At 24.7% G+C, this 27,848-nt stretch overlaps 4 protein-coding genes across 11 annotated transcripts in view; 2 read left to right on the forward strand and 2 right to left on the reverse strand.

The window, feature by feature from the left end:
- Positions 1-1,050: 1,050 nt before the first annotated feature.
- Positions 1,051-8,583, reverse strand: LOC123259259 (TBC1 domain family member 13). 3 transcript variants are annotated; one of them, XM_044719602.1, is made up of 12 exons: positions 8,189-8,583; positions 8,024-8,087; positions 6,868-6,941; positions 6,684-6,809; positions 6,454-6,607; positions 4,340-4,496; positions 4,245-4,247; positions 3,981-4,179; positions 3,704-3,905; positions 1,935-2,057; positions 1,761-1,818; positions 1,051-1,681 (listed from the first exon to the last, which is right to left on the reverse strand). In XM_044719602.1, the coding sequence occupies exons 2-12, from the start codon at positions 8,041-8,043 to the stop codon at positions 1,604-1,606; spliced, it is 1,194 nt and encodes a 397-aa protein (XP_044575537.1). In that variant the 5' UTR covers positions 8,044-8,087; positions 8,189-8,583; the 3' UTR covers positions 1,051-1,603. The 3 variants fall into 3 exon arrangements, with proteins under 3 accessions (XP_044575537.1, XP_044575538.1, XP_044575539.1); XM_044719603.1 differs by having other exon boundaries at positions 8,024-8,109; XM_044719604.1 differs by lacking the exon at positions 4,245-4,247 and having other exon boundaries at positions 1,057-1,681; positions 8,024-8,579.
- Positions 8,584-9,849: 1,266 nt separating this feature from the next.
- Positions 9,850-12,485, forward strand: LOC123258677 (DNA replication complex GINS protein PSF3). The gene is made up of 4 exons (XM_044718836.1): positions 9,850-10,203; positions 10,272-10,416; positions 12,014-12,143; positions 12,211-12,485. The coding sequence occupies exons 1-4, from the start codon at positions 10,098-10,100 to the stop codon at positions 12,442-12,444; spliced, it is 615 nt and encodes a 204-aa protein (XP_044574771.1). The 5' UTR covers positions 9,850-10,097; the 3' UTR covers positions 12,445-12,485.
- Positions 12,486-16,225: 3,740 nt separating this feature from the next.
- LOC123259575 (E3 ubiquitin-protein ligase AMFR-like) overlaps positions 16,226-27,848 on the forward strand; it is a 101,924-nt gene continuing 90,301 nt past the window's right edge. Inside the window, exon 1 of the mRNA XM_044720162.1 lies at positions 16,226-16,474. The gene's annotated coding sequence lies outside the window, so the exon portion shown is untranslated. The remainder of the gene's footprint in view (positions 16,475-27,848) is intronic.
- Positions 17,067-27,848, reverse strand: part of LOC123259576 (hepatocyte nuclear factor 4-gamma) — a 37,563-nt gene continuing 26,781 nt past the window's right edge. For 4 of the 6 annotated variants that reach the window (XM_044720164.1, XM_044720165.1, XM_044720166.1 and 1 more), the window contains 6 exons: positions 23,664-23,862; positions 23,365-23,459; positions 22,975-23,111; positions 20,499-20,778; positions 19,554-19,706; positions 17,068-17,711 (listed from right to left, as the gene is read on the reverse strand). In XM_044720164.1, the coding sequence (XP_044576099.1) occupies positions 17,203-17,711; positions 19,554-19,706; positions 20,499-20,778; positions 22,975-23,111; positions 23,365-23,459; positions 23,664-23,862 (1,373 nt within the window). In that variant the 3' untranslated portion in view covers positions 17,068-17,202. Of the gene's footprint in view, positions 17,712-19,553; positions 19,707-20,498; positions 20,779-22,974; positions 23,112-23,364; positions 23,460-23,663; positions 23,863-27,848 lie in introns of all 6 variants that reach the window. The other 2 variants (XM_044720167.1, XM_044720168.1) reach the window with 2 other exon arrangements.

The raw sequence follows: 27,848 nt of genomic DNA on the forward strand, positions 1-27,848 counted from the left end.
AAACCAAAGTTTGTCCCAGGCATTTTAAGAACAGTCCCCTGCCAGAAGTTCAATCACAAAAAAAAAATCCAGCGTGTTATTTTACCTTTTGTAAGGTTTATAAGGATCTAACTAGCCTTGAGTTAATAACCATAGGGCTGTTAGCGCTTTATCGCCATTTTATTTAGTATCAAAGCACCGTTTGTGCTGGAAATATGTGACTGGGCTACTTCAAAACTCAGTCCCCTGGCAGCTATTTTTATTTATAATTTATTTATAAAATTAGATCCATAAGTCTTAATATTATTCTAATTAATGTAAACATTCATTGAGAACTTGAAAAGTTGAATGCATTGAAATAGTTTGCTTGATTTTTCTCAATTTGATAAAAAAAAACAGTCCCCTGGCAAGCAGTCCCCTGTCATGTTATATGGCAAAAGATACACCAATATCGAAAAAGCAAAAATTAATTCGGCTGTTTATTTATTTTGATTAAGCTGATAGTTTTGTAGCCCTTGTTAATTTTTTTTCTAATAAAATCAAAAATAATTTGGTCGGACAATTTTGTACAGATTTAAGACGTCCTTACAGAGAATCATCCATATATATAAATTTCTTAACCAATGGTATTTTTAGAACTTACTGGAAAATTCCAACATGAGGACTAATGCAATGATTAGATTTCTAATCTACCTAATAAATCTACCTAAAAAAAAATTTTTAACTTAAAATATGATACAATGCGTCATAAATGAAAAATTTTTTTTATATTTGTAAACATAAATTTTATTTTTTTAAATAAAATTCAAGAGAATTGTTTTTTTTTATAAAAATAATGGTATACAATTTTATTTTTTTTTTTTTTTAAATTTTTTTTTATAGGATAAAAGTATTAATTAAATAATGAACAAACTTATATTAAGTTAAAAATAAAAAATTGTAATTGAAAAAAATTAAATTTTTTAATCATTAAATATTTCAACTGAAATAATTTGTTATAATTTATAATATTTAAAATTTGATTAAAATAAATTTGATAATTTTTTAAAAATTCTTTTATCCTATTAACAAAAAAATTAATTAACAATTATTTTATACAAAAAATTATTTTATTTACTAGACACATAGAAAATGGCCGGAAATATTTAGTAAATTTTTGTAATTAATAATTAAATATGTAATTTTTTAAGATACATGTATATACTTTCAAAAATGAACATATATGTAAAGACAACGTTTAAAAATCGATCAAAGGATTGTATTGCTTAGTGGTAATGATATTGCAAGAATTTACATTTAGTTTTTAATAATTAAGCGCTCATTATTAATGATTATGAGATGATAAGAATACAAGCGCTTAAAAAGTCTAAATATCTTCACTTAATTATTATTATACAAATATTATCTTAGTTTTCAATTAATTTGTTGTCGTTTATATTTATGTACAAATATTTATTCCCCTCTAATACCCTGAGTAGTAAATTTTTTTGTAAAAAAGTTAAGTCTAGAGTATTAAAGAGTAGAATAAAATCTTTAAGTATAATATTAAATATTGAAAAAAAAAAAAAAAAACAAAAAAATGGGGATAAAAAGAAAATGATCAAAAAATTTTACTCATTTTTTTCTAAGGAGTACTGAGACTTTTTCCTGCCAATGAAGCTGCTTTAGTAAGCACTATTTGAATGTCCATTGAAGGGAAGTTCTAAAAAAATTTTTATTATTAATATAATTAAATTTTCTAGGCTTTAATTAATTATTTAAAAAAAATTTGTTATCTTCACCTGAAGTAATTTGACATTCGTAGCAAAATCATTATCTAGCAATTGATCTTTTAGTAATCTAAAATATTAAATAATTATTTTTTTTTGTTATTTAAGCTTTGGAAAAAAATGACAAAATTTTTTAATAAAAATATTTTGGTATTTTTATATAATTATAATTTTAGAAAAACTTACAGTATCATAGCACAGCAAATATGTATTAAAAAGCTGAATCTTTTTTCATCAGCAAAAAGTGAATCCCAAATTCTCATAACATCTGGCAGTGGAAACTCTTGAGATAGTAATAAAGTTAACCATCTGCATTTATAAATAATGTGATTAATTATTTATACGGTATAATTCCAGATTAATAAATGACAATACGATCAGGATCACGGATAATTGGAAAATATAGTTCAATCAATTTAAACAATCATTGATTTGCAACGTTTCGTCTTTATTATTAAGACTTGTGATAAATAAATAGCGCCAAGATTTTTCTCGCAAATTAAAAATAACGATTCATAATTAACTGAATGGTTTAAATTTTTTATAGTATGTCAAAAATATTGGTTCTATTAAGGGAGAACACTACTGTGACGGTCGAAAAAAAAGGTGATTTTCGGGAATTTTTTTGACAGGGAAAATAAAGGAATTTGGGGATCAGATTTTTTTTTATTATGTTAAGGATATATTAAAGATTATTACCCGAAATTTTTATTAAGAAATATTTAATTATTACAAAGTTATTAAGGAAGTTCGAGCGAATCTAATGTAAAAAGTAATTTCCAACTTTGAGCTTTGAAATTAAATATACGTATAAATAAATACGTCATTTATCTAATCCCAAAATTTAAAAAAGATTCACCGTTTAGTTACTTAGATATTAAATTTTAAAAATCACATATTTTGTCTCCTTGTACACGAGCTCTTATGGCGGAAAAACATTCGTCGAGACTTAAATTATTTTTTTCAATATTAACCTCCCAACTTTAACGGATAAAAAACTATACACAAGAAACTTGGATTATTGCAAAATATAAAAACAATTTAATAATAATACATTACCGATATAATTTTTGAAATATTTAAAGTCAAATTTTATGTTTGTAACTCGTTTATCGTCAGCCATTTATTCGAATAAAGATTTGACAAGATCGCGTCAACAGCTGAGAAAAAACAAAAGGATAGAAGTATAGTTACAGAGAGAGAAATGTTTAACTCACACACTCATCCACGTCTCAGTTATAGGTATAATCAAGCGCGCTATTGCCAAATCTGTTTATTTAATCCGGCTAGTAATAAATACCAAAGTCATTTTATTACTTTATTTTATTAAATAAGTAAAAATCATCAATTATTAAATTGTTAAAATTATTTTAAATTAAAATAGAGAATTTTGACGAATATTGGAAAGACTAAAATTAAAAAAAAATTTTAACACTATTTTGGCTAATTAGTTACGGTCGAACTTCCTTAACAATCTCGTAGAGCACTAGAAAAAATTCCCCTCTCTGTGGTCGCATCGATAACTAAATAAAAGATCATCTGAAAATAAAAACCCAAATTGCTTTTTAATCAATAAGGGTGTAGTTATCGTTTGATTTTTAAAATTTTTTAGCCGGGTTAAAACAAAAAAAAAACAGTAAAAATAATGAGAATATTTTCCATCAGTCGCCATTTTTTTTTAAATTAAAATTTTCAAAATTCAGTACGTGCAACGATAACTGCATACTTACTGATTGAAAAGCAACATGAGTTTTTATTTTCAGATGATCCTTTATTTAGTTATCAATGCGACCATAGGAGGGGAATTTTTTCTAGTGCTCTACGAGATTGTTAATAACATTGTAATAAATAAATAATTTTTGATAAAATTTTGGATAATAATCTTTAATATATCCTTAATAAAATTAATAAGTAAGAATATGCATTAAAAAAAAAATATATTAAAAATAATTTACCTAAAACTGTAATATTGCGGGCACAAATCTTGCTGTTGTAGTCTTAAATAAACTTCATGATCATTACTTTTGACTTGTTGACTCAATTTAATCATCATTGCATTAATACCAAATTCAGCTTCATCCAGTGATTTTATAAAAAAATCTCGAATTTCCCCCATAAGATTTGTAAAGCAAAAAAATGTATCTGCTTCCGCGTATTCTGGAACAGAATAATGTAATGTAAGTACTCATAACAAAATTAATAACTATGGCTGTTAATAAATAGTCAATGAACCTCTCCACTTAGGATCTGGATCACATGCAAATGCGTGATAAATAGGACCAACGATTTCATTCATCCCTTGAACATATCCTTGTCCAGGATTTAATTTTGCATAGAGAAATAAAATTCTCTCTAGAACTTCCCAGTGTGCTTCTCCGCCTTCTGCTAGTGGTGCATAATCTTCCGGAGCTTTTCTTACAGACACGGCGATCTATAGAATTTTTATAAATTAATGAGTCAAGTAAGCTATTAAGTAGTCTAATTAAAACATATTACCTGCTACTTTCCATTATGAAAGTCAGAACAAATAATTTTTTAACATTTTTGTCTTGTGTATTGTCGGATATAAATTAAAGATAAAAAAAAATTACCTTAGTGACGCCTAAACCTTTTCGCTCAACATTGGCACTTCTAAGTACTGTATACTGTACACGTGAATGCAGACGTTTTGGTCCATTTGCATTGACTATCGCTTGACAAGGATAATCAGTACCTTGTTGGAAGAATGATATGTCTGGACACAAGCGTCTATAATGATAAAAAATTTTTTACTCTCATAAATTTAGTAAATTTAAAGTATGATTAATTTTTCATATATTTTATATATTTATATATTTTACAAATACCATATATATAAAATATATGAAAACTGCCATGTAAGTACTTAAATGAAAGGCCTCGATGAATGTAACATCGAGATGAGCTTATATCTTTAAAAATGTCAATAATTAAGAAATTACTTTATATCTCGTGAATTATTGACATTTTTAAATATATAAGCTCACCCCGACATTACACTCATCGAGACCTTTTATTTGAGAACCCACATCAAATTTTCATATATTTTATATATTTATATATATATATATATATATATATATATATATATATATATATATATATATATATGAAAAATATATCATAAATGCATGTGGGTACTCAAATGAAAGCTCTTGATGAGTGTAACATCGGGATGAGCTTATATCTTTAAAAATGTCAATAGTTAAAAAAGTACAGTGCAATTTAACAAAAGCTATTATTTAATAAAGCAAAATTTTATTTTATAGTTCACAAGCCACGGCAGTTACATAGCGACTGCAAGGTTGCTAGTTGTTAATTATTTAAATACATATCAATCAAATTATAACTTGAATGATCTCAAAATATTAAAATTAATTTAGCAGACATTTAATAATTTTTTTAACTAGTAAATTATGGAAAAAAATTGACATGCAGAAATTAAAAAAAATTAAAAATCCAATTTTGTTAAAATAGTTTTTAAAAAAAAATTTATTTGTCATAAAAAAATTAGGAAACGGTTGACCCTGAAGGCCATCCCTGCAACTTCCCGCCAATTCTATACCTAAACGCTTGAAATTGCACTCATGACGTTTTTGAGCTTTTCAAGCTCATAAATACAATTTGTGTATTATTTTGAGCTCTCTGAGCTCAAAAAATAGCTTTTGTATACTTTTGAGCTCTTTGAGCTCAAAAGTTTGATAGAAGTTTGAAAAGACACTATTTTTTCAATTTTCAAATCACAATAACTTTTGAATGAATGAACCGATTTTCACGCGGTTGGTGGCATTCGACGCAGTTTTTTAAGCTTCATAAAGAATCTTCAAGTTTAAATTAATAGACCGAATAATTTCAGAGTAATTCCGAAAAAACACTTTTTTCGGTTTTTTTTTCGTCAACGATAACTCACGAACGAATCAACCGATTTTGACCGGATTGGCTGCGATCGACGTGGTTTTTTTATGTTAAGAGATTATTAGTTTTGGAATTGATCGGTAAAGCCGTTTAAAAGTTATTCCAAAAAAACCACTTTTGAAAAAATTTTTTTTTGTAGTTTTTTTGCGATTTCTCAAAATCTACCGGTCCTAATCGTTCAAAAGTATATTCAAAATCTAAGTTTGGTCAAGCCCTTACGAATGGCACCAACCGCGATCAAATCGGTCAAGCCGTTCAAAAGTTATAAAAGGTTTACATACATCCACACACACACATACACACACACACACACACACACACACACACACATACATACATACAGACACCATCACGGGAATAGTCAGGGAAGCTTCCTAGAACCTCGAAACGTCGAGATTCGATGAAAACTCGATTTTCGTAAAACGGGGTGAAAACAATAACTTCCCGATTTTTGAAAATCTTCGATTTTCCTAGCGGGAAGTTAAAAATTAAAAAATGGTCAAAATTACTATAAATTTTCTTTGTTTTAACATTAAAATTCTATACAGTGCAATTCATTAATTTTTTTTTCTAAATTTATTAAATTAAACTTTATACAAATATGTCATAGTATTTGTGTGGCTATGAAATTGCCATGAATTTTTTTTTGTCTTGACAAAAAAAAAAATTGTTACATAAAAAAAAAAGAAGCCTTACTCTAGCATGTTTACCGACTTTTTTCATTTAACCGAGCTAAAATTAATAAAACTGAAGCCATAAAAAAATACTATACCTAACATCTTTGTCTATCTGCAATAAAACTTCATTATCTTTAAAATAAGTCTGCCATTTACTCCCAGGATTTGAATTTAATGGATGGTCATGCAACGTTACATCAACTCGATCTCCATCAACAGTTGCTTCACCCGGTGTAACTATCAAATCCTCTGCAATGACCATAATTAAAATTAACATGTAATAAATAAATTCTAAAAAAAATATTAAATACAATCATTAAGTTACCAATAAATGTGTTATATAAATCTCGTTTGCGTTTGAGTACGTCAGACCAGTCTTCTCTGCTCAATGGTAAATAATTTAACAACAATTTCCAGCACAATGATCTCAAGCCACCTTCATCTGGTATACCTGTCAATTTATTTAATTTAACATATGCAATAAACAATTAATATATAAATATATTTACCATGAAAACACAAGCGACGTAAAGTTATTAAATCGATCTCTTCATCATTAAGAACTTCTTCAAAATCAACCAACCTGAAAAATAATTTAAAAATTAGATTGAAATTGAGAGTCATCTGATAATTTTTTTAATAAATTAATTATAGCAAGAAAAATATATTTAAAAAATTCCTTCTTTAGAAACGAAAAAAAATTATAAAATGATAGTCAAACTAGCAGACATTAAGCAATTTTTTATATTTTATTTTATTAATTAAATTAAAGCTAAAAAAATATTCTAAAAAATTGCATCTATTGTTTTTTAAATTTTCTACATGTGGAATTTTTTAAAAATTGTTTTCATTACAAATTTTTCATTAACAAAAATTCTAAAAATTGTCAGATGTCTGTTAACTTTATTTTCATAATTATAAATGCTATTTTTTAGACCTAGTTTACTTTTAAAGAAAAATTTAAAAAATGGTTCAATGTATGTTAATTCCAATGATACTAAAATTAGTCGACGTTCAACATCTTGATTTTTTTTTTATTAATTAAATTAGAACTAAAAAAATATTTTTAAAAAATTGCACGTATAATTTGTTAAATTTTCTACATGTCAAATTTTTTAAAAATTATTTTATAATGCTAAATGAAAATAAAAGCTGACATCTAAAAAATTTTATAATTTTTCATATTAAAGAATTATTAAAAAAAAAAAGTAAAAAAAAAATTTTTCATTTGTTAAAAACTTAAAAAACTATAAGTACAATTTTTTAAAAATATTTTTGAGTTATAATTTAATAAATTAAGCAAAATAAAAAAAATCAAAAATGTCGGCTAACTTTATTATTATTAATGCTAAAATTAGCCGACGTTTTTAATTTTTTTTTTTTTTAAATCAAATTAGAACAAAAAAATATTTTTTAAAAATTGCACTTACAGTTCTTAAAGTATTTTACAAGTGAAATTTTTTTTTGTTTTCGTAATCATTTTTTCGATTAAAAAAAAATTTTTAAAAGTCGGCTAACTTAATTTTCATAATTATTTTCAATAAAATAAATAATAAAAATTTTTAGATGTCGGATAATTTAATAATTTTTCATCAATTTCAGTGTCATAAAATTATAACTTGATACTTAATAAAATAATTTATCATTTAAATAAATAAATTTTACCTTTTTTTTAATATACTCATTCTAATGGGTGTTTCATTAATGTCTCAATGCAATCTCAATAAATCTATTCAGAACAAACACAATATCCAATAAACAATTTACAATTATAATTAATAAAAATTTGTAATTGTACGTATTAAAAATTCAATACATAATTTTCCTTACAGTTGGTCAATATGTGGACGTATATTAAGGCTAAATATTTATCAGAATGTCTGGGATTTAATCTCAATACGATTCCGACTTGTTGTTATTATTTTTTTAATCATTCTCATTCCCATATGGCACTCAAGTTATGCATGTATTACATACTACTCTATGTATATAATTTGTAATTATATACGAATATTTCTATTGTTTTTTATTTTTGACAGATGTTTAACCTCCATGCATTTGTGTGTATTGCTGTTAAACATATCTAGCTGTCATTATTTTTATTAGTAATTAGCTTATTTATAAACTTTTAATGTGTTTATGCTGCTTTTTTCAGTCAAGAAATTACTTTTTATCGGTTTTACTTATTATCAATTATCAATTGCACATTTATACATAATATATGTGAGTATTTGAGCTTATAAATAGAAAAAAACTTTAAAAAACAAAAATTAAGTCACCGCTTGTTGGAAATGAAGGTAGTTTTCAAAGTTATGCAATTAAAAATAAAGAAACATGGCGCTGACGGGTGGCGCTGTAGTTAATTTTCAAGCGCCATTTTTTTTTCAAGTGTCAGTTAAATTATTTTCATATTCATAACGCTGAAGTTGACAGACATTAGAAATTTTTTTTTAATTTTATAGCAATTATAAATAATTATAAAAAAAATTCCAGATGTGAAAATTAAAAAAAAATTATTCGTGAAAATTTATAACATTGACGTTGACAGATATTAGAAATTTTTTTAGAATTTTATAACAATTTAATTGTTATGAAAAAAATTTCATAAAAAAATTAGACATGTAAAAATTAAACGAAAAAAGAAGTTAGCCGACATCTTGAAAATTTTAGAATTTTTTTTTATTAAAAAAATTATGACAAAAAAATTTTTTTAAAATTTCATTTGTAAAAAATTTGAAAAATTATAAGTGTAATTAAAAAAATTTTTTTTTAGTTTTATTTTAATATATAAAGCAAAATCAAAAAACTGAAAATGTCGGCTAACTTTATTATTATAAATATTAAATAAAATTATCAGTGAGGATTTTTAGTAGCACTTTTAGTATTGTAATTGATTTGTTATAAGAATTTAAAAAATTGACAGCTATCATATCTAATTTCAGTATCATGAGAATTTATAAAGACATTTTTTTTATTGTATTTGATTTGTAATAGAAATTTAAAATAAAAATTAATTCATTAAATCAAATAATTAAAAATAATTAAAAATGCAATTTTTTAAAAATAATTTTTGGGAAAAATTTTATTTGTTAAATAAAATTAAAAAATAATCAAGTGAATGTTAATTTTAATTTTGTGAATTTGAAAAAATTGTTAGTTGTTAGCTAACTTTAATATCATTTATGTTCTTATATAAAGAATAGATAAATTTATTTAACAGAAATGAAAATAAAGTTAGCCGACATCTAAAAATTTTTATGATTTTATTTATTAAAGAATCATTAAAAAAAATTTTTTTCATTTGTTGAAAACTTAAAAAATTATAAGTGCAATTTTAAAAATATTTTTTAGTTATAATTTAATAAATTAAGCAAAATAAAAAAATTAAAAATGTCGGCTGACTTTATTATTATTTAACAGAAATAATTATGGTAATAATTAAAAATTTTTTAAGTGTACTTACTTATTAATTGCAAATAAATTTACAACATTAAAAATTTTATCCGTTTAAAAACTGGGCGAACAGCTGATAACTTGAAAACTTATCCCTACTACTTCTGAACATCTGTTGGATTTCGAACGCTTTTAAAAAGAAATAAGTCCATGTATTGAATGTTGAATCCGTTGTTTAGTCTAATTATTATGAAAATTTACAATAATTTAGTGTGATTGTGTTTTATAATTGTCTAATTTTAATTACAATTAGTAGATAGTTATTTAATTAATAAATTTAATAAAAATGTCATTAACTCAAAGTTATTTTCCAAATTATTTTTCAATAAATGACATTCTGGCGACCGAAGAACGGATTCAGTGTAAAATTGAAGTCAACTTGCCTCGCTTAGGTAAAAAATTTAATTAATCAACTGGTTTATATTTAATATATTTTATTTATTTATAATTTATGATTTAGGTTTTCTGGATATAACCTCTGATTTATCAGATTTGAAGCCGGGAACGAAATTAGAGTTTCCTTTTTGGCTAGCATCCTCATTACAATCTCGAAGAACACCTATTGTTAGTGTTGAGATACCAAAATATTACAGAGAAGGCTATAGGTAAATTATTTATTATTTATTTATTTATTTATTAATCAACATACGCCTATCGGCAATAAACATCAATATAGATTATTTAAAATTGAATAACATTAATTTAAGAGAAAAATTAATTAGAATTTAATTAATGAGAAAAAAAATAGTCTTTGTAATTTATACATAAATGAGAAATTGTGTTTTGATATTTGACATATATGCACTGAATGTGCCACTGTAGAATTCCACTTCACCATTTAGCTTGTTTACAAGGTTTACGATTCTGTCATGTGGTCCATACACCACATAGCTTTTTGTTGACTTAGTTATATTATATTGTTGACTTATAATCTACACTGAGAAAAAAAAAATACTTTTATTAGGAAAATTTTCTTGATACAAAAATTTATGTTCTTGAAAATTTTCAAGAATATATATTCTTAGCTCAAGAAATGATTAAATTGATTGAAATAATTTTTACTTAATTTGAATAAAGCTATTCTTTTGTTTATATATTATCCAAAGACAAATATTGATGTTCTTCTCTTCAGAAATAAATAATTAATAATAAGAGAATATTTGATCGTCAGCGAATTTCTTGAACCAAGAAATTGTTAATTGAGTAAAAATATTTTTTTCTCTCAGTGAATATTATTTAGAAAATGAGAAAAATTTTGGGTCCAGGATATTCATATGATAAAATCGGTTTTTTCAATTTAACATAATTAAGTAACTATCTTGTATCTTGTGAACTATTGATATTTTTAAAGATATAAGCTCACCCTGACATTACACTTATCGAGACCTTTCATTTAAGTACCCACATCAATTTTTCATATATTTTATATATTTATATATATTATATATATGTATATATGAAAAATATATAAAAATGCATGTGGGTACTCAAATGAAAGGTCTTGATGAGTGTAACATCGGGATGAGCTTATATCTTTAAAAATGTCAATAATTAAGAAATGACCTTGTATGTTGTCAACTATTGACATTTTTAAAGATATAAGCTTACTCCGACATTACACTCATCGAGACCTTTCATTTAAGTACCCACATCAATTTTTGATATATTTTATATATTTATATATATTATATATATGTATATATGAAAAATATATTAAAATGTATGTGGGTACTGAAATGAAAGCTCTTGATGAGTGTAACATCGGGATGAGCTTATATCTTTAAAAATGTCAATAATTAAGAAATGACCTTGTATCTTGTCAACTATTGACATTTTTAAAGATATAAGCTCATCCCGATGTTACACTCATCAAGACCTTTCATTTAAGTACCCACATCAATTTTTCATATATTTATATATATTATATATATGTATATATGAAAAATATATAGAAATGCTATGGGGAACTCAAATAAAAGCTCTTGATGAGTGTAACATCGGGATGAGCTTATATCTTTAAAAATGTCAATAGTTAAAAAAATACAGTGCAATTTAACAAAATTTATTATATAATAAAACAAACTTTATTTATTTATAGTTCACAATACACGACAGTCAGACAGTGACTGCAAGGTTGCTAGTTTTTAATATTGTTAAAACAAAAATTGACGTTAAAAAAAAATAATTGATTTTTTTTTTCAGAGATATTTTGTATGCTGATGCGTGTGCAGTAACATTGAGCAAATGGAATCAACATTATTATGAATTAGGCATGCTTTTAACTCAATTAAATAATCGTGAAAGTGAAAAGATAAAAGAAACTCTAATATTAGTGAGTATTAATTTTAATACTTAAATTTTTATAATTTTTTTTTTTATCAAGTCAATAAATTTTACAGATTTTCAAATCACGAATAAGACTTGTGATGGATTGGACCCAAAATCCTCACTCGAATCCAACGTTGGCTAGCCAGTTACCAATGTTGGAACGTAATTTATTTATAACTGGCCGAAAAGCGCGACTTGTTTTGATAGAATGGTTGAAGCAAGGTAGTGGTAATATTGAAAAATCAGAACTAGTGGCTAATCTTATGAAAAAACGTAAGCGTGATGATTTTGAGACTGATAAATAATCGTTCTAATGAATAAATAAATTAAAAAAATAATTACTTAATTCAGCAATTAATTTAATTAAAAAATTAAAATACAATATCCCTTTATTTAACAAATACAATTGATTTTTTTTTAATAGTAATTAAATAACAGATATAAATTATATACAATTTACAATTGGTAAAAAGAAATTAAAAAAAATCAAGTAACAATTAGTTATACAATATAACTTAATTATATAAATTTTACATATTTTTTTGTTTTAATTATTCCCAGAATTTTTTATACAAAAATATCAATAGGTGAATTCAACGAATTTTTATTTTATTGCATGTAATTCCATTGAATTTAATAAACCTTGTCAAGTACAAACAGTAATACATTTATTTGGCGCATTTCCCTGACTGATATTTTAATATTTTATTTTCTTTAAAATTATTTATTTTTTCAATAATAACTTGAGATTTATCTCTTGTAGAGAAAAGATATATTTTATTAATTAAATCTCTGACAACTGTGCATCAATTATAAAAAATAATTATTACAAAATATATGCTATCGATAAATATTTAATATATCCTTCCACTAGAATAGGAGTAAAAATAAAAATATTGTAATATTTAATTAAAATTACTAAAACATTTTTTTAAAGTTTCTCAACTATTTTTTATAACGATAATATATTGCGTAATATCTATTGTTTAATCTTACATCTATTAAATTTTTTGAGTCGCAAAATTTTAATAAACAACTTTATATTTTATAATATAAATATTTACAACGTTTTAACTAATGGAATGTATCCAAAAATTTTTTTATAAAATTATCCTACTAATGTAATAATAATTATTTATACATTTTATACTAAAATATAATATAACATAATATATTGTGATGAAAATAATACATTAAACATAAAAATTATCAAGGCACCATTAACTAATCTAATTTATAAAAAAAAAAAAAAAAAAAAAAGAAAATTACGTATTACTTTTTTCCAATACATTTATCACATATTATGCCTTTTTTTGGGTGTAGTGCATGCTTACACAAAATTTGTTTCCATTTTGAAAACTCACAAAATTTATCTCTATACGAGTCAAGTTAATACGTTTCTTTTCACATTGAAAAATCTCTATACAAGATCAATTCTATACCGCGACATCACTACACACATAAAAATAATAAACAGAATATTTCTCAGATTTTAAAATCTCTACATAGTTTATCTCTACACAACCCTAACTTCAAATCGTAAGCGTTTGACATTCAATTAAAAAAAAAAAATAAATAAATAGTGTATTAACATTGATACATTAATAAAAGAAACGCGGAGTGAATTCTTTATTTTTTCTTACTACATAAGTTATGTAACATAACAATGAAAAAAATGTTTATTCGTTTAAAAGTTACAAAATGCGTATTTAAAAATTTTTAAATTATTGTGGCAATTTTATGATACTGAAGTTAGCAGACGTCTAAAAATTTTTGATTTTTTTTTATTAATTAAATTACAACTAAAAAAAAATTTATAAAAAATTGCACTTATAGTTTTTCAAGTTTTTTACAAGTGAAATTTTTTTTTTAATTGTTTAATTGAAATTTTTTCAATAAAAAATTTCTAAAAATTTCGGAATGTCAGCTAACTTTATTTTGATGCAATTTTTACGATCTAATAATAAATAAATTATTATAGAAATAAAAAAAAACTTGATGAAATTAAAAAAAAAATATTGATGCAATTTTTCCCAAATATTGAAATTTATTTGTTACATCAAACTAAGGAAAAAAATTATATTAATTTAAAAAATCTCTAAATACGAATTTTGTAATTTTTAAACGGATAAATATTTTTTTTATATATTATGTAATAAAAAAAATAAAGTATTCACTCCACGGAGTTTTTTTTATTAATGTATCAATGTTAATACTCTATTTATTTATTTATTTTTTTTTTTTTCAATTGAATGTCAAACGTTTACGATTTGAAGTTAGGGTTGTGTGGAGATAAACTATGTAGAGATTTAAAATCTGAAAATTATTCTGTTTATTATTTTTATATGTGTAGTGATGCCGCGGTATAGAATTAACTTTGTATAGAGATTTTTCTTTGTGAAAAGAAACGTATCTGCTTGACTCGTATAGAAATAAATTTTGTCAGTTTTCAAAATGGAAACAAATTCTGTGTAGGCTTGCACTACACCCCTTTTTTAAATTAAATATTAATTTATTGGCGAAGTTATTGCATTGCCCTGAATATTAATTTTTAATGGGCAAGTTTTAATTAATTTTTTGATTATAAATATCCCGGTTATCAATATATAATAAAAATGCAGTTTTAAATTTCAATTTTTTACATTTAAATTAAAATTAATTAAAAAAAATTGTAACCGGGTGATTTTTCAACATAAATAACCAGGGCAAATTTATGATTAACTCATTAAATTAATTAATTACAAATAAAATAAAACAAAAAATATTGTATTACTAAAATCATAAATTGAGTAGACTTAAAAATATATTGAATAATGAATTAACTAGAGTTAATATTGAGCAATAGTTTGAGCACTAGGTGTGATTGACTCGATGATTCTGTACATAATATCGATTGTCATTTTGATAACTTATTTTTTTCTTATCACGTTACATATTAACTATTTATATATGAGATAAAAAATACATATAATCTAAGCACATCTTTGTATTATATGAAAATTTTTATTTTTCCTATTAATAACTGTACATACATTAATAAATTTTTTTAAATAAAATGCGCTCAGATTATTTATACTTTTTATAAATTATAATTATTATTCTTAACAATATCATTTATTTATTGGCTTTCAATAATTAATTATATAAAATACGTTTTTGTAAAAAAGTTTTCTGTGTTAAAGGCACCTTTTTTAATAATAAGTGTCTTATTGTCATGAAATTTATTATTTGATTAGATAAATTTCAATGCAATATTCTTTAAACGTTTTTTTATCACTTATAATTATTATAAACAATCGTAAATAATACGAGGTATTGTTTAAAGGCAATTTGAGAATTTTTTTTTTCAGCTGTTGATTTCAATTTTATTAAAACTGTCACTTCATAATTTTTTTATTTTCTTTGACAAATAAATATTAAAATTAATGTAGCATATATATAATAATTTTAAGAATTTTATAACAAATAAATTAGAAAAAAAAATTGATATGTAAAAATTCATGAAAATTAATTTAGCAGACATTTGATAATTAAAAAAATTTTTTTTTTACAAATAAATTGTGGCAAAAATAATGAGAAAAAAAATTGACATGTAGAAATTTGAAAAAATTGAAAATGCAATAAAAAATTATGGCGGTTAACTTTAATGTCATAAAAATTCAAAAAAATAAATTTTGCAATTTTTTGGAACAAATTTTTTTGTTAAATAAAATAAAAAAATTTTCAAGTGACTGCTAACTTCAATATCACCAAACAAATGTGTTCCAAAAAATTATTTTTAAAAAATTGCATTTTTAATTTTTTAAAATTTCTAAATGTCAAATTATTTTTGCCATAATTTATTTGTTAAAAAAATTCTTCAAATTATCAAATATCAGCTAAATTAATTCTTTCAATTTATCACAATTAATCAATTAATTTAAATTTAACCCGATTTTTTATTTTTTCTTTGTAGAACTAAATACACTAACAATTCTTTCCACATGTCTGAAGTGAACTTTTTTAAAACAAAGTATTTACAATAATGGCCGATAGGTGGCGCGGTTAACGAATTTACGCAGTCAAGCTTATGGTCAGCCATATTTGTATGCATCCCGGTGAATTTATAACTTAGCGTTGTTTTCTTTTGTTCTTCACTTAGTAATTTATGAAGAAATGTCACTATATACTCCAATAATATTCTATCGAGTACTGTTTTTATGTTTTAGTGAAATAAAAGTGTAAATTGTGAAATTATATTCCATAAAAACATTTAATAAAATAATACGCAGTATATTTAAGCGGCTTTCCAAAATAACTGTCATCCAACGCTGCTAAAGTGAACTTTCAAAACAGGTATTTCGCAAAATAATTTTTCTTATAATTTTTAAAAAATATTTTCATAAAATTAATTAAAAATTTTTCTTTAATTAAATATTTTATAATTTAAAATGATACTGGAGTTAGCTGACAACTGTCAATTTTTTTTTATTTTTGTAACAAATCAATAACAATAAAAAAAATTTCCACTAATATATAATTTTTTTTTAATGCTTATTTGATGAAATTCAAGTTAGCTGTCACTTGATAATTATTTTAATTTTATTTAACAAAAAAACTTGTTCCAAAAAATTATTTTTGAAAAATTGCATTTTTTATTTTTATAAATTTCTAAACGTCAATTTTTTTTTCTTATTTTTTTAGCCGTAATTTATTTGTTATAAAATTTAAATCATTATTAAATATGTGCTACATTAATTTTCATGCTTATTTGTGGAATTTTTTAATTAAATTTTTTTTAACAATAATTATAAAATAGAAAAAAAATTTCTAATGTCAGTTAATTTCAATAGCTTAATTCATAACCAATAATATTGAAATCAACAGTTAAAATTTAATGACACTTATCAAAAAAATTGATAACTTTAGAAACGAATTAATTAAAAAAAATATATATATATATTTATAATTATTACCTCAAATAATTAATTTTCTTATTATAAATAACCACCAAAACTGTAAATTTGCTTAACTATATTATAAATTTATTTAGTTAAAATCACTGGCAATTGTTCACTATCTAGTCAAAAGCTGGTCTCTGTTTCTAAACTAGGCTCTTGCTTAAAAAGTCGAAACCCCGCGACAGTATTATTGTCATCATGAGAAGTAATGGAAGTTAAGTCGCGTAAAATCATGACAGGACTGCCCGCACTCAGCATATGATCTTGAGGACTCAGAGGCCCGGTGTTAGCTGGCGTTAAAGGGCTACTGGGGCTTTCATTGCTACTTACATAACTTCCCGGGGGGTTTGATATCGGCAAGGGTGTCGACGCGCCATTCAATTCAGCAGACGCGCCACCAAGTAGCATTTCCTGGAGCAAACTGTCGATGTGCGCGACTCCGAACAACCTCACAAATTGGATTTGCTCGATCATCTGCCATGAAATAGACTGTAGTGCCGGTAACGTTAATAATATCTCGCCGAATCTTCCACGGCTGTCGTATTGCCGGTCGCTTATGTAATCCTCGAGGTTTATTTGGATTTGGTAGCGCAGGTGTTTTATTCTTGCCGGTTCGCTCAATCCTTTAGCGTCTGGAACAAGTAGTTTAAAGATTAGCTATTATTATCACTAGCAATCTGCAGTCACTGTGCGACTGTCGAGATTTACGGATTGTGAATAAGAAAATTTTGCCTTAATGATTTATTTATGTTTATAATCACACTATACATAATTTAGGTACTTTTTAAATAAATTTTAAAAATAATAGTAATGTCACAGGATCAATTACAAATAATTTAATGGACAAATGTGACCGAACAAATTTATAGAATCAAAAAAACTATTAAAAACTCCTCCAAAAACTTGATATAAAAAATTGACTACTAAAAAATATATAAAATCAAAAGGCACAAATTTTTGTCTCGACCTTGCTGATTTTACCAAATTAAACTATGAAAATTCCTTTAAAAATAATAATATGCTCGTCAGAAAATTTTCTTTACTCTCTCAATTATTTAAATCATAAATAACTATCGCTGAAAAAATGTCAAACCCAATTTACGATAAGGATATACCCGTTAAAAAATTTTTCTTAGTCTCTTAATTATATAAATTAAATTTTGACATATAACCACATTGATGTGTACAAAACAAAATAAATAAATAAACAAATTTGTTGATCGCTAAATTAGAATCTATTTAGGGTAAACGACCCCATTAGTTGCGGAGACCCCATTACTGACACTTTCTTTGATTTTGGTACTTATTTAATAATGAAATCATTAATTTTAATAAATTAAAGTTTTTTCATGCCTTTTGGTCAAGTAACTTGTGAATCTAATTTAAGCCAATCGATGGAAAATCCATCCACTCTATTGGTCGAGAGAAATTCTCTCTTTACATAAGTTCGATGGGGTCCATCGAATTTGAATACTATAGTAAAGCTGGAAGCTTATTTATGGAATGTCCATCGGTTGGCTTGAATTAGATTCACTAGTTACTTGACCAAAAGGCACGAAAAAACTTTAATTTATATACATAATCAGGTCGATGAAAAATAAATAATTGTTAATTAATTTTAACAATGAATATATTATTTCTAATTTTTGAAACCCTTAGATCAAAAAAATTTTTAATTTTTATTGCAAGTAAAACATTTTTTCATTGAAAGAAAAAGTGCTACTAATGGGGTCTTTTATCTTACAACTATTTCAAAAACTTATGGTAATTATTTACAAGTTGGGTCAACCCCATTTTGGGCCATAACTAGGTGAAAATTAACATTTTCAATTTTTTTTTTATTTTGTTTGTTTTCACGGCGCATTTATGATAAAAAATGTCGTGAAAGGAAAAAATAAAGATTTCGATAGCTTTTTTGCCTTTAAAAGTTGAAAAAAATTTTTGTTCTCATGTTTTTGGATAAAATTTCTATTTTATCTTTTTTTAATGTTTTTGATATCAATATTTTTTTAAAAAGTACAAAAAAAAAATTGATTAATTTGATCAAAAAAAAAAAAATTTAACATGGGCTAGCATGGAATGACCCCACTTGTAAATAATTACCAAACTTATTATAATTAATAAACTATTTTAGGAAAGCTATGACATATTGAAAAGGCACTAATTCAGATTTCGGTCTTTCCAATGATACTAAATTTAATTTAAACACTGAGAGAAAGTATTTTGCTACTAAGGATATTTTTTTTTGATAATCAAAATACTTGGTATTGTGCTACTAAAAATACGTGATATTTTTATAATCACAATAAGTTTACTGATTATCACAATACCTAGGTATACTGATTATCAAAATACTTTTTTCTCAGTGAATTACTCATTTTATCACATAAATACGTGAGTAAAAATTTTCCTTATTCTCTTAATTACATAGATTACTGTTGATGAAAAAAATAGCGAGCAAATTATTGTCATACTTGGATCAAAAAATACGATAGCTTTCAGGCAAGCGAATTCGGTGTCATCAATCTGAACTTCATTAAGCGGCTTCACCAATTCCTCCATTATGCGTATGCCGACTCTGCTGATATCCAGGTCTTGATTACGTCCATCTGTGGGCAATGATATCACTGATAACCAGAGTTATACCGTTCGTATAGTTTGTTACGACTGAGTCCGGCATGGGATTCATGTTTTTTTATAAATTACATTTTTTAACCAACAAACAAAACGTTCCATGCAACATTCATTACTATTAAAGACCAAGACAAATGCCGAACTCAGCCAACTAGCTACACCCCAATAACGTGCACTTGAAATGTCCAGTTTTGTGTTTAAATAACTATCTACTTTTATTTAATTTAATATAATAGAAAGCAATCTAGAAGAAAATTAAGTTACTTAATTTAAGAAAAAGGTTCTATAAGCAATAATTTTTTTAATATATAAATTCTTCAGTCAATATCAAGGAGTTGTAGTTTATGATTTTTATTTAACAATTGATTTTAATTAAAAAATAATTACAGTAATTAATTCGGCCATGCATTTTTATCTTCGATACTCTCATCGTTAAGGATAAAATGCCGAAAAAAACTGGACAATTCGTCTCCATTTTTAGTCCATTAAAAATATTTCTCTGTCACAATTGAGAATGTAAAATTAGTCAATTGTAATTTTAAAAAAATTAGCGCATAGCGAAATAAGATGGAAGAATTCAAGCTAAAAATATTTTCTTGCGAAGAAACCATAGCAATTAAGCAATCATATAAAAATGCTATTAGTTATTAAAAACATTTCCCAGGACTATCATTCACGATTAATTATTAATTATTATTATTGTAATTATAAACAATAAACATGCATTGTAATTATGCAATACAGAAATACAGTAAAATGATGCAATTGCTTGGAACTCAACGTACCAGGGCAGCTTTTGGTGATGATACAATTGTTGCCAAGTAGCAGAACATCATTGAGGTGCATGCTACGTCTTGCAACGCCTAGAAGAAGATGCTCCCCGGCATGGGCTCGTAGTAGTGCCACTTGATCGTCAAGAGTAAGTTCACTGAATGCCGGAATGTACTTGGCCCACTCAACGAGTATTAATAGTTGCTGTTTCATACTATCACACACGTCATTTATGTTTGCTATCTGCTTGTTACTGAGATCAGTCTCGTTACTCGGGCTTCCTAATTGTTGGACCTGGAAATTATTTTTTATTATAAATCTTAATTTTTTCCAAACGCACTTTCAAAGAAAAAATTTATTTAAAAAAAAAATTGACAATTTTTTAATTAGAAATTAATTTGTTAAAATTTTTAAACAATTTTCTTTCTTAGCTGAAAAAAAAAATTTTTTTTTCACAGCAATTTTCTCGTTGAAAAAATAGTTTCTAAATTTTGGAAAAGAAAACTAAAATCTAAAATTTTTTCTTCAGCTAAGAAATAAAATTGTTTAAAATTTTTAACAAATTAATTTTTAATCACATTGTTAATTTTCTTAAAAATAAATTTTTTTTTTCAGCGCAGCGTAAAGCCAAATAAAAACTCGAGATTTTACTTTCAAATTTAAACAGAAATTCTATTTAAAATATCTTTCTCACGTTTAAAAATGAAAAAATTTGGAAAATCCAAAAGTGCACGACTCATAATGCTCATTTAATTATGAAATATTAATAAAATAAAGAATGTGAAAAAAATATATAAAATAGCACGATAATGCGTACGCGCCTCCAGTGGGATAAATGTACACAATATATGTAGATATACAGTCTTCTAGTTTTTGTTTTATTTTATTAATTGTACATAAACGACACTGAATTACCTAGCCATTCGCATTCGGTGAGCTACAATTCTTCCAAAGAATTAAAAAAAAAAAGTTTAACTCAATTAATGCATTTTTTCGCAAGTTACAATGTTTCCGGAGTTTCATATATGACGAACAGGAAAATTTTTTGACCTATTTTGATGTTTTTTTCCGTTTCTATTGCACTAAATCAATTTTTGAAAAGTGTCAAATTAATCTCCATTAAATTATTTTGACAATAGTATGCAAAATATCTTGATTTAGTGAACTAACAAAACTATAATAATAAAAATAGTTGCCGAAATGAGGCGAAAAAAATTTTTCGATCGTAAAGCACTCTCTGATGCTTCGCATTATGAGTCGTGAAATAAGCTACATTGTAAAATTATTTTTCTTGCTCTCCTAGCCGAAAGTACGCTCTTCCTGACAGCAATTTACTCCAGGAAGAGAAACTTTTATGGCCTGCTCTAACGCATGCGCGCTACGCATATTTTCTGGCTCGGCAGCACAGAACCTCGCTTTCTTTCGCATTTTCGTGGCGCGACCGGCCTATAAAGCGAGTTTCAACTGTATATATAACAGTCACAACATCATCTGTATGTAACATGTCAGCGCATAAACTAACCAAAAAATGTCAAAAAAATAAAAATAATTTTTAACTAGATCATTGTTAATGAACTATTTAATAATAATACTGCACAAATAATTTATATAAAAAGTTTAAAAAATAAAACATAATAGTTTTGTGAATTTTATTTGCTTTTTTTTTTATATTATTATAGTTAGTAAAGCAATGTTTATAAAACGATCCATGTACTCTACAAACTTGTAATAATTTAATTTCAATCTTTCTTAGCCGTCGAATTCTAATTAAAAACTAATTTTTAATCAACTTAAAAAAATAAATTCTATAATTAGAATAAGTTTAAATATCTGTGACAAATTCTGTGCATGATATCACTCTTAATCAGAGCATTTGTTAGTAAAGTTTAAAATAACATTTTTTTCAATTTATTAACTTTTATTTTTTTTTTTTATACCCGCCCCGACCAGCAAAGCCTCGGCTTTGCAAAAGTCGGGCGGCGCCCCCCTCACGCCCGGCAAGAAAAATAGTATACAACCCATGACCAGAATGTTGGATACCCTGACGTATGTGATATGATGGCCTCGGCCATCATATCCCATACGCCAGGAAATCCAACTTTCTGACCTTGGGTTGTAATATACTATCAGTTGACTAATTTAAGAAATTACTTAAACATGAGGTCAAATGTTAAGACCTAAAATTCGTAGACTATTTTTTCTTTTTTGCAACATACTTTTAAATAAATTTAATTGCCAAAATATAAACGTTTCAATTTCAAAATTCTTTCTTTGTATAAAAAATATCACTCGAGTCATTGTACGATAAATATTAACAATCTAAAATTTATTGAGAATGATGACAGGAGAAAAAGGTTATTTTATTTGAACGGATACTGTTATGTTTTTATGTTTTATGCGTCCCGGACATTTCCGCGGTCAGACTTACTTACAGCGATGGTATGGGTAAAGATTTATAAATATTCAATGAGAGGGCTAAATTAAACTGACCTCTAAGGCCGCCCCGACTTGTCTACTGAGCATTTCAGCTTGCAGCAAAGAGACCACTGACAGACCACCTCCATTGCTGGTTTGCTCTTCATAACTCGGTCTTCTGCAGCTTATTCTATCGCGTTCATTTTGCACCGCTGAAATATTTTTATTTAATAATTATCAATAATTAATACACAGTAAAAAATTTTGCGTCAAAAAACTTAGTGTTAAAAATTTTTGTGTTAAATATTTAACACTTTTATGTGTAAATTTAACACTTATTATGTTAAATCAACACAAAAATGTGTTAAATATTTAACATAAAAATTTTTAACACAAAATTTTTTGACGCAATGACGCAAAATTTTTTACTGTGTACCATAAAAGATTATTAAAAAATCATCATACCTTCTTTTTTCATTCCGGCTTTGAAGCATTTCCGTAGCCTGCAATATCTGCATTGGTTTCTTTTATCTTTATCAACAACGCAATTTCTATTAAATCTGGAACAAAAAATCCAATTAAAATTTTTTTATAAACTTTTAATTACAGCGCATGTAAAAATTTCATTATGTCTGCAGTATAAATTAATAACTTTGTTTTTTTAAGTCGCCAATTGAAATTCAATGGTTGCCGATTAACTTTTTTTTTATTATCAATCAAAAGATAATTTTCTACCGTTGTATAAGTATCGAGTATTAACTAACCGGCAAGTGTATAAGTGATTTTTTCTGACCGATCGCCGGAAAAATCCTTTGCAGCCGTCACACGAAGCGGCGCCGTAATGTTTTCCTGTCGCTCTGTCACCACAAATAGCACAGTGTTGAGATAGTACTCCAGTTCCTGACCCAGGAATTCCTAGAACTGACCCACCGGTACCACCGGCTCCCATACTGAGATCAGCATCTGAAAAAAATTTTTATAAATTAGTATTCTTAATTCAAAATTTTTTTATTTAGATTATATTATTTCGAGACAAAATAAAATTTTTTGGACAAAAAAAAATATTTATAGACAAAAATAAAATGTTTTTTCATTCATTTTTTTTAAATTAAAGTAAAAAATTTTTTTATGTAAACTTTACTAAATATTGTTTCTATACATAGTATAGAATTATTATTATATATTTAAATAAATAATTAAATCATGAAAAAAATATATATTTTAAAATTCATCGAAGTGAATAATTAAAACCAAAAGAGTTTTTTGATAAAAAAATATTGTGTGGTTTTATGAAATCATGATGCAAGAAACTTTTTTTGAATTGTTGACATTCAACTAAAAATTTTCGGAAAATTAATCAATTCAGGGTATTAAAATCGCGTTTTTAATCCTAATTTGATAATTGATAAATGAAGGGACAGCCAAGGGTAAGTTGCCGCGATTGTGCTTTTAGTTATTAACGGATCTTAATGAAATTTAGTACACATGTTTCTCAGATGATTACCTCAAATAAGTTCAAAGATGAGCTAAGTCGGTCAATAAGTTTAAAAATAATAGCCATTTCAATTTTTCTGAAGATAGTGAAAATTGGATTTTCTGTATTTTTATTTCTAAAGAACTTTTAATTGAAATAAGATAGCTTATTTCTTGAAAATTTATCTTAAGGCTGATAAAATTGCGTCTTTAAAATTTGATCTACAAAACATTTACCGAATGATGATTTTATTAAGAATTTCAATTTCTACCCGTGTATGGTAGACGGGTTATATTAGTCCATGTAATATAACTAACGGTGGTTTGGTTAAAAACTAATTGTGATTTTTTACTGATAGTTTAAGAATTTATTGTTTGACATAATTTTTTTAACTATTAATAATATCAAAATCTACCTTCCAATTCAATTATTTTATCAATAACTTTATTTTCGCCATGAGTCTTGCAGTTTATAAATGTAACTAATATTTCATAGTAACGAAAATAATCCGAAATTCGATAGATAAATGTAAAATTTTGTTTTTGGGGCGATAGAAAAAAAGTTTCACTTTAAAAAAAGTTATTTCCCAAAAATATTTGATCTAGATATAATACATAATTTTTTAATATTTGAGTATTTATTTATTTTTTATCTCTTATTAAAAAAATTGGAAATGTATATCTAAAATCTTCTACGATTGGTCTTATCGTTCGTAGACACATACTCATATTCTTCATCACCGTAAAGTCAAGAATCGTGATAACATTTATCGGGAAGAAAGTGTATATATGTTTTGTTTCGTATACAAACGCGACAGTAAAAACATTTACAGATATAATATTTAATATCAATGTTATATATTTAATTTAATTTATATAAAATGGCAACATTACACGTGCTGGTGTAATGATGATAATTTTTTAATATTAATTTTTTTTTATTTTTGCAATAGTATCGGTCATGCGCCAGATACAATGAGAATATTAAAGATAAGAAAAAAAATTTTCTCTCAACGAAGGATATAGGTACAATTAAAATATTTATTAATAATTAAAATAAAATATTTAATTATTACACTACGGTTTAATGAGTTCCATGGTAATTAAAAGTTTATCTACTAGACGGACATGATATGTTACAAATAATAATTATGCAATGATTATTAAACGGTCTAAAACACATAAACTAATAATGATAATAATATACTAAATATTCGAATGATATGTAATGATGCATAGTGATTATTTGACTACATAACGTATTATCCATTATATAATTTTATAATTATATTTACCGAAGCTACACGGAGAAGAAAAGTGAAATATAAATTATGTATGCTTGTATTTTATTTACTGATTCACGTAACAAATAATCTTTTTTTTACTCAGATTTATTATTATTAATTATCTGTAATTATTATAACATTACTCAGATCTATGATTAACGGATAGTTTGCTACGGCGCAATACAAATAAGATGACATGATTTTTTATTTTCATGTCAATTCTTGATGTATATTTTTTAAATATTTACTTTGGATCATAAGTTACACACATTTTTTATTTAAACATTTTGTTTTTTCACCGACATTAGAATAAAAGTATTTTATTTTTCTACATTAAAAATTTATCAAATGATGGATATAAATTTCAATAAGTTTAAAATAAAAAAATTCATTTTATTGTAAAAAAACTTCGATTGCTTGATGTCGATTATTGTAAATATTTTATTGACTCTAATGTTATTTTAAACTAATTAAAAATTAGTTTAAATTTTTTGTTTCGTTTTGTAATGAATCGTAATTTTCAAATTATTAAACTATACTGAAAAAAAATTAACTTGAATTAAGAGAAAAATTTTTGAACGAAAAAAATAATTAAAAAAAATTTAATTGTCTTGAATCAAGTAAAATTTACTTAAACTTTAAAGTTCATTAAAATTATTTACGTGATTCAAATATTAATAAGTTGTATGAAACAAAGAATAAATATACAAGTACATATTTTTATTGCATTGTTGTAAAAAATTTTCCTAATAAAATAATATTAAATTCACTACCGTAACACATTAATGTAACATTTTAAGCAATAAAACGTAATAAAACTAATCAATGATCGCCAATTTGAAATATCAATTCCAAAATGACAGCTCATAGACTCAAATAATATTTATTATTGTTAATATTGATGATACTCGTATTATTATTTATTACACATCAACTAAAAACAGTTCAGGTCATTGAACACAATTCTACTGATAGGTAATGTAAATTGTAATGTTTATAATTGAGAAATACTTTTATGCAATTGCTATCGATATCAAATGGAATTTCTATAATTTTTTTACAATATTGTGTTATATTATATTTAGTCATTCTGTTATTAACTTATCAATATATTCTCAATGACTAGCATAAAATAACATAGTAAATTCTTAACATAATAATTTATATAAAAATTCATGAGACGTTCTCTTAATTACTCTGTAAAATGTTATACTTATTATACAAATTTTTTATAAAAATGCTAAGCTTCATTACAACATTTTTAAATCCCCGGCTTTTTCATCTGATGATTTATTTATCGATACAAGATATTTATCTTAAATATAACAGATTATTCTTCTGATATAATACTTATTTGAAATAAAAGTAAAAGACATGCAATAAATAGTTAAAAGCGATTACTGATTTTTATTTATTTAAATATTATCTATTATGTTACGTGATATCGTTATTTTTTTCCCACAAATATATCAGTATATTATTTTAAAATAATTGTTCAAGTGACTTTAGAGATAAGTTAAGATTTAATACATTCAAATCTAATTACAAATAATATTAAAAATAAACGATATATTTAATCTCTTTCAGTGCTTATTTAATGTCGCGATAATTATCTTAACTTTATCAGTGTGTCCAATTTTGTGAAATTCCATAAACGCTTTATATATTCATTTATATCTTATCTTTTATTATTTTTAAGTGAAATAATATTTTAGGAGCTGAGATTTTCAGAATTAAAAGATTTTGTTTTAAATAATATGTAATTAATAAAGACGGTTTACAAATAAGATTATTTTAGTTTATCACCAGGTATGATAAGTTATTTTTTGTTTTATTAAAAAACGCTTATAAAGAGCTTGTATCAATATATAAAAAATTAAAATTTATTATCGATAATTACAATTAAATTTATTTTTAAAGTGTCGCACAAAATAATTTTTTTTTTTTCATTAATTTATATTGTGGACATTTTAAAATAACCCTCCTTTAGATAGTAGAAATAAAATCTAAAAATATATTAATTATTATTGAATTAAACAGTGTTAAGTTAAGATTCTTAAAAGGGTTTCTTGAATTAATTTTATGGAAAGATTAAACGAAAAATAAAGTTTAAAAATTTTATTTGTCAAAAGATATCGTGCTTACAAACTTCTGACTTTTATTTAATTTTATATAAAAAATTTAATTACA

Source organism: Cotesia glomerata, linkage group LG2 (genome assembly GCF_020080835.1).
Source record: "Cotesia glomerata isolate CgM1 linkage group LG2, MPM_Cglom_v2.3, whole genome shotgun sequence".
NCBI lineage: Eukaryota > Metazoa > Arthropoda > Insecta > Hymenoptera > Braconidae > Cotesia > Cotesia glomerata.

Coding starts and splice junctions, on each gene's coding strand:
- LOC123259259 (XM_044719602.1), bottom strand. CDS start 8,043: ATGAGTATATTAAAAAAAAG. Junction 6,608..6,683: donor TTTATATAACACATTTATTG/GTAACTTAATGA, acceptor TGGTCATTGCAG/AGGATTTGATAGTTACACCG. Junction 2,058..3,703: donor CCGCAATATTACAGTTTTAG/GTAAATTATTTT, acceptor TTATAAATGCAG/ATGGTTAACTTTATTACTAT.
- LOC123258677 (XM_044718836.1), top strand. CDS start 10,098: ATGTCATTAACTCAAAGTTATTTTCCAAATTATTTTTCAATAAATGAC. Junction 10,204..10,271: donor AGTCAACTTGCCTCGCTTAG/GTAAAAAATTTA, acceptor TTTATGATTTAG/GTTTTCTGGATATAACCTCT. Junction 12,144..12,210: donor TAAAAGAAACTCTAATATTA/GTGAGTATTAAT, acceptor TAAATTTTACAG/ATTTTCAAATCACGAATAAG.